Below are 13,456 nucleotides of genomic sequence, written 5' to 3'. Positions count from 1 at the left end.
TCGCCCTCGCGTCTCGCCGCCCGCCCGAGTCGCCCTCGCGTCTCGCCGCCCGCCCGAGTCGCCCTCGCGTCTCGCCGCCCGCCCGAGTCGCCCTCGCGTCTCGCCGCCCGCCCGAGTCGCCCTCGCGTCTCGCCGCCCGCCCGAGTCGCCCTCGCGTCTCGCCGCCCGCCCGAGTCGCCCTCGCGTCTCGCCGCCCGCCCGAGTCGCCCTCGCGTCTCGCCGCCCGCCCGAGTCGCCCTCGCGTCTCGCCGCCCGCCCGAGTCGCCCTCGCGTCTCGCCGCCCGCCCGAGTTGCACTGTCCACCTGCAGTTTTTTTTTTAAATTTTACTCTTGTGTATAATGCGTTTTCCCTTCCATTACAGTATATTCTGTAATGTTTTAACTTTCCAACGGGTGCAATACAAAAATACTTCTTTTGTCAAATATATCTATTGGTTTCAAATTTCTGTGCTGAAGACTAGTGGCATTATTCTTAGAGGAGCAAAAGTATTGCAAAGGTACAATGTGAAAACAATATTTGCCATGAAATTTTGTACAGTATTTTCACACATTTTTCTCCATTTGTAATCCTGCTAATTGTTTTAAACCCAAAACCAAAATTATTTCAGTCATTAAGTTTATTAGCTTTTTGAGGCTTTTACTGTGACCTCTGTGCATAATATTTGCACCAAATAATTGTTAATAAAATGACATTTTGCATTTTTTGTAAATAGTTTGTAATCTTCTACCTTTTTAGTCGCACAATATCCTTTTGAAGACCATAATCCACCGCAGCTAGAACTCATAAAGCCATTTTGTGAAGATCTAGATCATTGGTTGAGTGAAGATGACAACAATGTTGCAGCAATCCATTGCAAAGCTGGAAAGGGACGGACAGGAGTCATGATTTGTGCTTATTTGCTTCATCGTGGCAAATTTTTAAAAGCACAAGAAGCCCTAGAATTCTATGGTCAAGCAAGGACTATAGACAAAAAGGTCAGTGGAAGCAAGTTTTATTAAAGAGTAAATTTTACAAATATGCAATTGCAATACATGTTGAATGAATGTGAAATTAAGTATCTGTGACGGTGTGAGCAGTGGAAGAAACACAGCTACCACGTTGAGGGTCGTTAACGACTGTTTTTATACAAATTCAGCACGTCCCTTTAAGGGCAGCAGGAGCTCAGTCACCTGGTGCATTGTGACGTCATAATCGCTGCCCAGGGTGCGCGCTGGAGGGGATGCTGGAGTCAGAGAGAAATGTCTGACGATGCCATTTCCCCATGGCTGCCCTGCCATGTGGCGATACAAGCGGGGCCGGTTCGTCATTAGGATGTGCACCACCACATATCAATACTTCATCATTTGCATGGTGCATGATGAACATATTCTGAAAATTTAACTACATTCTGCAACTTTACTGATTGGCGAATTGGAAATGAGATGGTATCACAAATTCACTTATTTACCATCTGATTGTACAAGTACAACCTGACAAAACGGTTTTCTCTAGTCCTTGGTGCAATGCTACAAACACAGGCACAGCATAACACACAGATATAACGTGCATAATAGGACATATGCACTGTACATACTGTATATGCAAATATTAAAATAAATATTATTGTTAAATAGTTGAGTCAGCAGTCTTATTACCCTTGAGGAAAAAGCTGTTTCTCAGCCTGGTGGTTCTGGCTGTGATACTTCTGGACCTCCTTCTCGACGGGAGAAGCTAGAAGACACTACGTGCAGGGTGGTAAGGCTCCTTGCTAATCTTGCAAGTCCTCTTAAGACAACAATCCTGGTAAATCACCTTGATTGGGTAAGGGGTGGGGATGAGGGAAATCCCAGGATTCCTCCATGCCCTGTGGATTGGCCTCTGATCTACTTCTCTTTAGCGACCCCAGTGACGCAGCCAGCCAGAATGCTCTCGATAAAGCTCCTGTGGAAAGTTGACAGAATGGTTGGCCTTGCCTACTTCAATCTTCGCAGGAAGTGCAGTTGCCTTTGCACCTTCCTGTCAAGTGAGATGTTTTGTCCAGAAAGGGTTGCTTCTTAAGTGGACTCCGAGGAACTGGGTGCTCTCTACTACTGCTATTAATCATGTTCAGTGGAGGGTATTTCTCTCTGGTCCTCCTGAAATCCACAGTCATCTTCGTCTTGTCCACGTTGAGATTCTGGTTGTTATTCTCACACTATTTTGCGTGATTTTTTCCACCTCTTCTCTGTTATTGCTGATGAGGCCAAATCCTGTCGAATCCTATGCAAATGCTCTCTTTTGGAAATGGATCTGGCGCTGCAGTTGTGGGTCAGTAGCGTGAACCAGAATGGGCTGAGCACACAGGCCCTGAGATGCACCAGGGTTTAGCATTATGGTGCTGTGCATTCTGCTGTCAACCTGGACAGACTGGTCTTTCCTTTGGAAAGTCCAGAATCCATTTACAAAGAGGGGTCTTGAGGCCCAGCATTGGCTATTCTGTTCAATAACAAAACAACATGGGAAAGAACTATAATATTAATATAATTTAGTTTTCCCAATCACAGAAGAATGAAGGCTTGAAACAGTGTTTTGGTCCTAAAATGCAATAATTTAGTCAAGTTACAAACAATTGATCTGCAAATCTTTGTACCAATTTATAGACAACTTTTTGTCACGTTAAGGAGTTAGCCATTTTCCTAATGTCTAGATTTGTTGCTTCAGATTTATTATCAGAGTACATACGTGGCATCACAAACAACTCTGAGATTCTTTTTTCTGCGGGCACGGCAGAATTGCCACTTTTTGAAACAAAACTACATAGCATTTTCAGGTAAACAAACTGGCTGAAATACAGAGAGATTTTTTTTTTAAAGTGCAAGTAAGAGTCCTGTAATGAGTCCCTGATTGAGTTTGTTGTTGAGGAGGGGCAGCAGCTGTTCCCGAACCTGGTGGTGCGAGTCTTGTGGCACCTTTTCCTCTTTCCTGATGGCAGCAGCGAAAACCATGTGTGTGCTGGATGGAGTGGATCCTTGATGATGGCTGCTGCTCTCTGACTGCAGCGTTCCCTGTATTTGTTCTCAATAGTGGGGAGGGTTTTGCCTGTGATATCCTGGGTTATGTCCACTAACTTTTGCAGGGCTTTACGCTCTGGGGTATTGGTATCCCCATACTAGACTGTGATGCAGCAGTCAGCACAATTTCCACCACCACACAGCTGTAGAAATTTGCCAGGGTCTCTGGTGTCATACCAAACCTCCGCAAACTCCTGAGGAAGTAGAGGGGCTTGCGTGCTTTCTTCATGATGCCTTTAGTGTGTTTGGTCCAGGAAAGATCCTTCAAAATGGTGACTCCTAACAAATTAAATTTGCTCACACTCTCCACCTCTGACTCCCCCAATAATTAATGGATTGTTCACCTCTGGGTTTCCCTTCTTGATATCAACAACCAACTCCTTAGTTTTGGTGACATTGAGTGCAAGGTTGTTGTTGGTGCACCATTCAGCCAAGTTTTCAATCTGTCTCCTATATGCTGACTCATCACCTTTCTTTACACAACCCACTACAGTAGTATCGTCAGCAAATTTATAGATGGCGTTATTATTGTAACGAGTCAAGCAATCATAGTGAGTAGAGCAGGGGACTAAGAAAGCAGCTCTGTAGGGGACTGGTACTGATGGAGATTGTGGAGATGTTCTTGCTGCTCCTCACTGATTATGGACTGGAGGTGATCCAATTACACAGTATTAACTTCCAGGTTTTGCAGTTTGCTGATCAGTTTTGAGGGGATGATGGAGTTAAATGCCGAACTGTAGTCGATAAAGAGCATTCTGACGTATACATCTTTATGGTCCAGGTGGTCCAGGGCTTTGTGTAGAGCCAGTAAGATGGCATCTGATGTTGACCTGTTGCTATGATAGGTGAACTGGAACGTTTCCAGGTCACTGCACAGGCAGAAGCTGATGTGCTTCAACACCAGCCTTTATCTAGGAAGATGTAGCTTTGAAAAATCTTGCTTTTCTCTCAGATTCAAACTGTCTCCACATTGCTTATTAAATACAAAGCTTTGCTTCCAGAGGTCTTCCTTAGCCACTGAAGTTAACTTTTCTGAGTACTCTTCATTTTGATGTTCATTGACCTTTTCTGTAACTATCCTAATATTGCAATTACTTGTCTTCCCTGCAAACAGATCAAGCAACGTTGCAGTGTTTGTAGAAATGTAAACTTGGTGATCAGAGAAGCTCTCTTGTCAATATTTCTGAAACACCTGCCTTTTGCACTTCAACTCTTAATCTCTTACATATGCTGGGAAGTCTCCAACTATTGCAAGGTTGAGGTGAGATTCTGTTTCAGTAGAATATTTGTTTGAAAAGCCTTCTAAACATTAGCTATTGAGCGAAGCCATGGTGTACTACACACAGACACACCAGTGAGAATTTGTACCTCTAATAGAGATAAGTGAAGATAATCTGAAGGAAATTAGGATAAAAAAGATTGTTGCCTCTGTTCACTGTATTGCAAATGTTTATTTGGTTACTTGGAAGGAGAACAAATTTGTTCATGGCAATTGTTGGCATTTTGTTTGAAAGTCCTTTTTTCTAATGCTCATTTGCATTTAGTGAAGTTAACCTTGGTTGTATTGTTAATGAATACCATGATCTGTGAAAAATAGTCAAGCACTAGTGTTTCAGAGAAAGTTGTTTGGTTAATTACTTTTGTCAGATTATCACAAATAATGGATGGGAGCCACATCGAAGTTGTCAAGTCTGTAACTGTTAAAAAGCTACTTGAGGTTTTACCCACAATGCACCTACTTTGTCCCAGATGCAATAAGGACAGGGTTCTCCTCATTCTAACCTACTACCTCACCAGCCTCAGCATCCAATGTAGTCTCCACAATTTATGCCACCTGCAATGGGATTTCACCACCAGACATATCTTTCCCTCACCTCTCTACTTTCCATAGGGATCACTCCCTCTGTGACTCCCAAATCTACTCATCACTTCCAACCAATTGGCCCCTTGGTACCCATCCTTGTGACCACAAGAAATTCTACACCTCCTCCCTTACCACTATTCTGGGCCCCAAACACATTTACTAAGTGAAGCAACACTGCAGGGATCATTTATGGGTTTTAGATGCTGCCTCTACATCAGGGAAAATGGATTCCGGTTGGGAGATCGTTTACCACCCTCTATTTTCACAGCCTCGTGAACTGCCGAGTTGGAGGAAAAAAATCTTGTATTCTGTCTCAGCAGTCTGCAACCATACCATGTCAATGTAGACCGTCAATTTCCATTAAACCCCCCCCCCTCCCTGTTTCCCTCCCTCAACCCATTTTCTCTCTTCTTTCAGCTTCCAACCCCTTTCCCTTCCTTTGCTTATCAAAGAGCTACCCTTCTTGGGCTTCTGCCCTCTCCCCTATCACTTAAGTTTCTTGCTCTTCTATCCTCCCACCTGTATCCTCCTATTACAAAGCTGGCCAAACTTGCTGGACGTAAGCGCCACATACGATAAACTTCAGATTTTTAGTCTTAAGATCTGAAAAAATATTGCATGCATGTTTTTACTCTTCCATGCACATTTTGTTACAAACTTTTAGATAAATATTAAGAAATGTATGCACTCAAAAATGTGGTTTTTTTATCTGATAATTTGTAATTGTTTCAATAATCAAAAAGTACACAGACGGTATCTATGCTCCAAATAAGTCAAACTTTTGTGGTGTAATTTTTATGGTAAAATTTAGGGGGAAGGGGGTGGCAATTATGGCACGCATACTACTTTTGACTACAGTAAGTACCTGCGTCATTCAATGTACCTGGAGTTTGGGTGGGTGGGTGTCCAGGACCAGGTGGTAAGTCGGCGGTCGTGGCATCGGGCAGCCAGGACCAGGCAGTAAGTAACTGGATGGAGCATCGAGAGCTTGGATGGGTGGCCAGCTAGGGCCTAGGCAAGAGTCTGCGGTCAAGGAGTCGGGAGCTCTGGAGGGCATGTGGCAGGGGTCCAGGCTAGAGATGGCAGTCCAGGCATCAGGAGCTTGGGTGGCCAGGGCCAAAAATAGGGGGGTCAACATTTACATACGTATATACAGTATACATGCCAAGTTGTGCCTACTAAAACTATCGTGAGCACCAGAACGATTCCTGTCTTGGCCAAAGTATTTTCATGAGTCACATATCATATGTCAAAGAGCTGCATGTGGATTGCAAGCCATGCTTTGGCTACCCCTGTCCTATTGACTCATATCTGCTAGCCTGTGTTCCTTCCTCGTAGAAGCCTTGCAGTATCACGCAGTAAGTCAAAGTCTTGAGTGGGGTGAGTTGATCCTAATTTTTAATTTCAGCTTTTTGAAACCATAGCTTAGTTGCTATTAAAGTACATTATAAACATATTAAAATATCTCAATCTGTGAATTAATTGCTATTTATTAATTGTTAGCTTCAATTTTTGGTATTCCTGCTAACTTTGTATGAAAAGTCCAGCAGGCGAAACAAAAAAATATCTTTTGTCTTTTATTGTATCATCTCAGAATAATTGTAAGATAAATCCTGCTTTAGGTGGTAATGATGCAAGGTCCATGTACAAATGATCCAATTGAGATGGTCAAGACAACTTGCCAGACATTTTGGTTATTTTATATTTATTGCTGGATATGACAACTTTGGCAAGGCCAGGATTTATTGCTCAACCACATTTGTCCTGGAAAAGGAGATAAGCTGCTGTTTTGAAATACTGTGATCTGTATGATGTGCTGTTAAGTTCCATGATTTTGACCAAGTATAATGATACATTTCCAAATTCAAAAGTAGTCTACAAGTGGAGATGTTACACACGTATGTGCACTTCTCTTTATAGGTGGTGTTTGTTGTATACTTGGAAGGTGCTGAAGAGCATTTAGTACACAAGACGTGTTGCAGACATTGTCTCTCATATGAATGTTTAAAATGCTCGATGGAATGCCAAACAAAGAACATCAAGACTTGAGCTGAAAAATGGCCACTGACGCTCATCATACAAATCCCCGATTTAATGGTGTCTATCATTTACCAGTAAACTAAATTCTGTAGCTTTAAACTGGAGATTCTTGCATGTACAAGGAATGAATATTGCTATTTTTTTTTAATTTAAATTGGCACTCTAGTATTTTATTTCCTGGAGTTCATAAAATTAGAATTTTCAATTCCACTCTCAAACTAGAAAGATTGTCACCACATCAGCCGTCAATGTGAACACATTCTTGGAAGTTCAAAGTCACAATCCGATACAAATTGGATACTAATATCCTGCTTTATCCTGATGCTGTCTAGCTGAGGTACTATTGGAACTGCATGCATAGGTCAGAAATTAGATGGAATATGTATTGACGATTGTGGGGGGAAAAAAATTTAAAGGTTAGGAATTCAGTCATGTAATCACAGAATCTCCAGTTTAAAGCTACATAATTTAGTTTGCTGGTAAATGATAGACACCATTAAATCAGGAATTTGTATGATGAGTGTCAGTTGTCACTTTTCAGCTCAAGTCTTGATGTTCTTTGTGACTTTCTTTAAATGGCCTTCTTCAGCTACATTATTTGCGGCTTTGCAAATAGAACCCACATTTTCATTTTAAAAAAACATTGAAAACCAGTAAATTTACCACTTCAGATCATTTAATGAAGTGGGGAGGGCTATGGAAAACTATTCATTAAGTGGGTGAAAATGAATGGCAGCTCCCAAATCAGTATGACTCAAGGCAATGGAAAGTATTTTTCCCTTCACTCCCATTTAAATTTGACCATAACTCTTGATCATATTTGACCAATAGTTATTGGTGATATTCAGAATAGTCTCTGCTCACCTCAAGAATTCTGCTGTGATCATCTTTGTTTGATTCAAGGCACTTTCTCGACCCATTCTAGCCACTGATGCACAGTTTATAAATTTGTAAATGCTACTAAGTACCTGTCCATTGACAACACTTCAGAGTTGTACAGGCCCCTCAGCCCACTGCATTGATGTTAGCCATCAAGTATCTATCTCTATACCAATCTAATTTCCCACATTCAACCTGTTGCCTTCTCACTAATGGAATTTTGTGCTTACCTTTGGATGCTCTTCTTGATTTTTATTTTCTTCTGTAAGATTGTTCATTTTTCAGTTTTAGTAAAATGAACTAGTCTGTCCTCGTAGCTTAAATGCTCCGCCCAAGGAACATTCTAGTAAATTTCCTCTGCACCTATTCCAATGCAACCACATTGTTAAATTGCAAAACTTTTTGGGATGTTAATTGATCTCATTGGGTTTGTCTGGTTTACTGTGGACGAGCTGTATACTATGTCATCTCAGGTATGGACTTGTATCCATATTATTGCAAGGTAAATTTGGTCAGTGCTAATAGATTGTGTGAAACTATAGAACAACCATTCTCAACCTTTTTTCTAGCTTTGACCTGCCTTTGGGCCCCCTTCACTTTGAAGCTGTCAAGTTTTGGTTACTTCTGCACTTCCCACCTACTGACTACATTTTTTTAAAAAATGTCAAGTGAAAAGAAAACCAGGCTTTTACTGAAACGTACGTGGCTTCCAAGGAGGGTTGTCAGCTCCCAGTTGGGAATGGCTGCTGTAGAGCATGCCCAGCTATTTTTGTTGCCTTTGTTTCCAGATGTAAGCTGCTATTTTGCCTTGGGTGCAAGAATTTGACCTGCTCAAGGCAATTGAGCTGCGTTATTGAAATAATGTATTCCCTTCTACTTTAGGGCGTAACAATCCCTAGCCAGAGACGCTATGTGTATTACTACAGTTATCTTTTGAAGCACAAATTGGATTACAAGCCGGTGGCGCTACTGTTTCACAAGATGCAGTTTGAAACGGTTCCAATGTTCAGTGGTGGAACATGCAGTAAGTTTTAATTCCTCTTTAGAGATAATGCACAAAATAACTCTACATTGCTGCTTTATTTTACTGGTATCAATGTTGTTGATGACATAGAATTAAAATAGCAAGTCATCTGACCAATCCTCTAGTATATTATTAACAGCATTTAAAATATTTTAAACTAATATTTCCAGTCAATTTTAGTTATCATCAAATGTTTTCCCAATATCTGATGAGACTGTTTCACTGGGGGGGGGGGGGGGGGGGAATAATAAAAATATATATCTTGAATAATAACTTGTACGGTTAAATAGAATATCCGCAGAGGATACTGCTCACAAGTTGACCAACACAGCCATTAATTGATATAGCTAAAGTTCAGTTAATCAGCTGTGGAGGGTGGTCAGAGGTGATCAAAATGGATTGCTCCATGAGATTAATATGTATATATCAAATTACTATCTGTTTGCTGCAATAATCCATTACTTGCAAGTACCAGGAATGAATGTTGCTAGTTTTTTTTGTTTAAATTGGCACTCGAGTATTTCATTTCTTGCTTTTCATGAAATTTGAATTTTCAATCCCCTCTCGAACTAGCAAGATTGTCACCACATCAGCCGTCCACGTGAACACATTCTTGGAAGTTCAAAGTCACAATCCAATACAAATTGTGTACATTTTTGTTTCATTTTTATCTTCAAGCTTTCTTGGAGTAAGGCTTGTATTACTTGATAGCTTTGTCGGCTTTGGTACCCTCATGCATATGAAGCTTGAGAATTGATTTGACAATTAATATGACCTTAGGGAGAATATCTTTGCTAAGCTTGGCTCTTTCACATATTGAACAGCAGGTCACATGGTAAAAATAAAATTCCAGCTATTTTTCTTCCTCTGCTTGATTGTAATCTAGGAAATTTGCTACTGTAACAAGTTGGGTGTATTTCATGGCTAGACCTATGAACCAGCTTTACATCTTGTTTCTGATTTGCTTAAAAGGAAGAGCTTCAGAAAATGAGTAGGGAAGTTGATGCAAAGAAGAATACAGTCATGGGAGCAATTAAACAGGATTTTCTGTTTTCGGGATGTCGTGACATGAACACTAATTTTTTGTAATCACGTCTTGTGTAAAAATGTCATTATAACTTGTATGGAGTGAATTGCTGAATTATTAATTTTCAATAATTTATTTTTTAAAGCATGCCCATTTATAGAGGGAGCCCATAATCAACCAGAGAGAGATGCTTTATGATTGCAGATTAGCTAAGGGAGGATAAATGATGTGTTTATGGCCCATGGAAATATCTGATTTAAAGTGTCTTTTATTAAAAATCAACAATCCAGCTTGGAGAAAAAAGTCTTCAGTTTGAAAAGGACTGAAAAGCTAAATTTTGTCCATTCATAGATCCTCTATTTGTGGTATCGCAGTTGAAGGTGAAGATCTTCACTTCCTCTTTGGGACCGACCAAACGTGAAGACAAGTACATGTATTTTGATTTTCCTCAACCTCTACCAGTATGTGGAGATATTAAAGTGGAATTCTTTCACAAACAGAACAAGATGATGAAAAAGGTTTGTTCTTATTAAATATGGTCATTGAATACAGATGGTATAATCTGCTTGCAGTTTACATGGCAGTCCTTTTTCGTCAAGTTTCAGGTTTCATCTTCAACAGACTTTTATAAATGGGTAGAAAGGTGAGGATTTACATCAACTTATTTCAGCTGTTCTTTTCCCCATTTCCCCCATTTCAATCACTACTTCAACATAATTGGCTGTTAAGCATCTCACTAATTGTGATTTGACCTGTTCAGCAAAATGCATATTAAATTGTGTAAAGCTAACCGTTGCTGGACATCCTGAGGCATTCAGAAGATCTGGGCCTATTTTTAGATTTTGCTTGATAAACCAGGATTATCAGAAACTAAGTATGTTCTCATTGCAAGGTTAACAATTCACTATATATTCCGATTTAATCTCATTATTTGTACAATTAACTATTATTTCTGTTTGCTTTGTAAGATTTTTAAAGATTAAAAACCATGTGTTAAACTTAGCAAAGTTATTTTATTGCATTATTATTTCCTTAATAAATTTACCCATTTTGGAGGAAAACAGTTTTTGTTTGAAATGCCAAAATATCACCATAGTTGCTGACTTTAGTTAGCTGAGATAAAGATCCATAAAATAGTGGTCTTAGAAAAGAATAGGTTAAGTTTTTACATGAAACTGTGCAACTTGACAGAACTTTTAGTTTTACTAAGCTCCCATCCTGTCTTGAATTTGCATTACCGAAGTAGACAACAGTACAGCTTAAGAACAGTAACCTCAGAGACTCATTTTCACAAGTTTTAGTTGATTCCTGATTTATTTCATTGTCCTCATTGCAACTGTCATTTGGCCATCTGATTTTTGTTTTGCATGGCCAGATTTTTAAAACAAAAATGAAATATGTTAGGTTTGCAATTATACATAAAATGCATCTCCATATGTGGTAGAAAATAAACTAATGCAATGAGTCAAATGCAGGACTTCATTCTTGGGATCTGGGATGATGGCCGCTTTTCAGCATTCTTCAAACCAACAATCCATGGAAATTTATAGTACAGGTACACAGTCCTTTATCCGGTTATCTGAAATCCGGAAAGCTCCAAAATCTGGCAAGTGGGGAAAGAGACCGACAGTGCGAGTCGGGCGAGGGGGGGAGACGGCAGGGCAACTGGACGGGGTTGGGGGTGGATACTGTGGTACAATTTGGGTGGGCTTAAATCTGGCTTTCTGAAATTCGGAACACACTGTCCCCTGAGGGTTCCAGATAAAGGATTGTGTACCTGTACAATTTGCCATTTGTGTGTGATGCAAAAATGCTTCCTGCTTTTAACTTCTCTCTCTGTGCATGAGATCTGTAGTAAGTTTTTTGCTTTCTTATTCAGTGGAAGTAGATTTGATATCTGACCTCGTAGCTGCTGCACAGATAAATGTTTGGGATTTAAACTGATATATTACAGAAAGACAGCAAAACCATTCTATTCTGCTACATTGAGCATCTGTATTGCTTGCCAAGCCTTCCACTGTGTCATAGAACAGAACTTTACAGCACAGAACAGGCCCTTCGACCCATGATGTTGTGCCGTCCTAGATAAACCTACTCAACATGTGCCTGTCTGCGTATTTTAAATGTCCCTATTCTACCAGCCTCCAGCGCCATCCTTGATAATGCTTTCCAGGCACCCACTACTATGTTTTTTAAAAATAAAAACCCCCCCTGACATTTCCCCTAAACTTATCTCCCTTCTTCTGCAGACATCCTTTCATGTTTGCTGCTCTTGCCCTGGGGAAAAAGTTGCTGGTTGCGCACCCTGTCTCTACCTCTCATAATCTTGCATACCTCCATAGAGAAAAGCTCTAGCTCTGTTAACTTTGGGCTTTAGCTTGTTTTGGGTTTAGTTTGCATTATTCATTTTTGTTAGAACAAAAATTATCCCAAATTTAGAATTGGCAATCAGTGAGATGATTGGACAGCTATTTAGAAGTAGAAAAATCAGATGCTATTGAGATTGGGACTGAGATTGAAGTAGCTTAGTTTTAAGTTTAAAATTTTAAATTTGAGATGCAACATGGTAACAGGCCCTTCCAGCCCACAAGCCCGCATCACCCAAATACAGATTTTAGATTTATTGTCGGTGTACAGACATAACATCACGAACAATCTTTTTCCAGTGGGCCCGGCAGAATTGCCAATTTTTGGTAGTCCAACAAAAAAAAACAGACTCAAGGTACACATGTAAACAAATAAAGAACTGTAAACAAACTGAAATAGAGAGAGAAAAAAAAATAAAGTGCAAAAGTAAGAGTCCTTAAATGAGTCCCTAATCAAGTTTGTAGTTGAGTTTGATAATGGAGGGGTAGTAGCTGTTCCTGAACCTGGTGGCATGAGTTGTGTGTACCTCTTTCCCGATAGTAGCAGCGAGTCCAGAGTGTGTTCTGTGGATCCTTGATGATTACTGCTGCTCTCCAGCAGCAGCGTTCCCAGTAGATGTTCTCGATGGTGAGGCGGGTTTTACCTGTCATGTCCTGAGCTGTGTCCATTACCTTTTGCAGGGCTTTATGCTCAAGGGCATTGGTATCCTCCTACCAGACTGTGATGCAGCCAGTTAGCAGACTTTTTAACCACACATCTGTAGAAATTTGCCAGGGTTTAAGATGTTATACCTAACCTCCAAAAATTCCTAAGGAGGTAGAGACACTGATGTGCTTTCTTCGTGATGCCAGTAGAGTCCAGGAAAGTTCCTCCAAGATAATAATTCCAAACAACTTAAATTTGCTCACCCTCTCCACCTCGGATTTCCCCCAATGATCACTGGATCGTATACTGGGTTTTCTCTTCCTGAAGCCAACAATCAGCTCCTTGGTATTGGTGACATTGAGTATGAGGTGGTTGTTGGTGCACCATTCAGTCAAGTTTTCAAATCTCCCTCTTGTATGCTGACTCATTGCCCCTTTTTTATATAACCCACTACCTTGGTATCATCAGTGAATTTGTAGATGGTGATATTGTCGCATCGAGCCACAAAGTTATGTGTAAAGTGCGTAGAACAGGTAAGAATGCAGTTCTGTGGTGCTCTGGTACTGATGGATTTGTGAGG

The 13,456-nt window shown here is 40.5% G+C and overlaps 1 protein-coding gene across 8 annotated transcripts in view; it reads left to right on the top strand.

The window, feature by feature from the left end:
- Positions 1 to 13,456, top strand: part of ptenb (phosphatase and tensin homolog B) — a 133,970-nt gene that overhangs the window by 85,234 nt on the left and 35,280 nt on the right. For all 8 annotated transcript variants that reach the window (XR_011345540.1, XM_069900640.1, XM_069900645.1 and 5 more), the window contains 3 exons: positions 737 to 975; positions 8,696 to 8,837; positions 10,216 to 10,382. Coding sequence is in view for 7 of the 8 variants with exons in the window: in XM_069900640.1 (XP_069756741.1) it covers positions 737 to 975; positions 8,696 to 8,837; positions 10,216 to 10,382 (548 nt within the window). In the remaining variant the exon portion in view is untranslated. The remainder of the gene's footprint in view (positions 1 to 736; positions 976 to 8,695; positions 8,838 to 10,215; positions 10,383 to 13,456) is intronic.

Source organism: Narcine bancroftii, chromosome 10 (genome assembly GCF_036971445.1).
Source record: "Narcine bancroftii isolate sNarBan1 chromosome 10, sNarBan1.hap1, whole genome shotgun sequence".
Classification (NCBI taxonomy): domain Eukaryota; kingdom Metazoa; phylum Chordata; class Chondrichthyes; order Torpediniformes; family Narcinidae; genus Narcine; species Narcine bancroftii.
The sequence above is the reverse complement of the archived record's forward strand: the minus strand, read 5'-3'. Positions and strand labels throughout refer to the sequence as shown.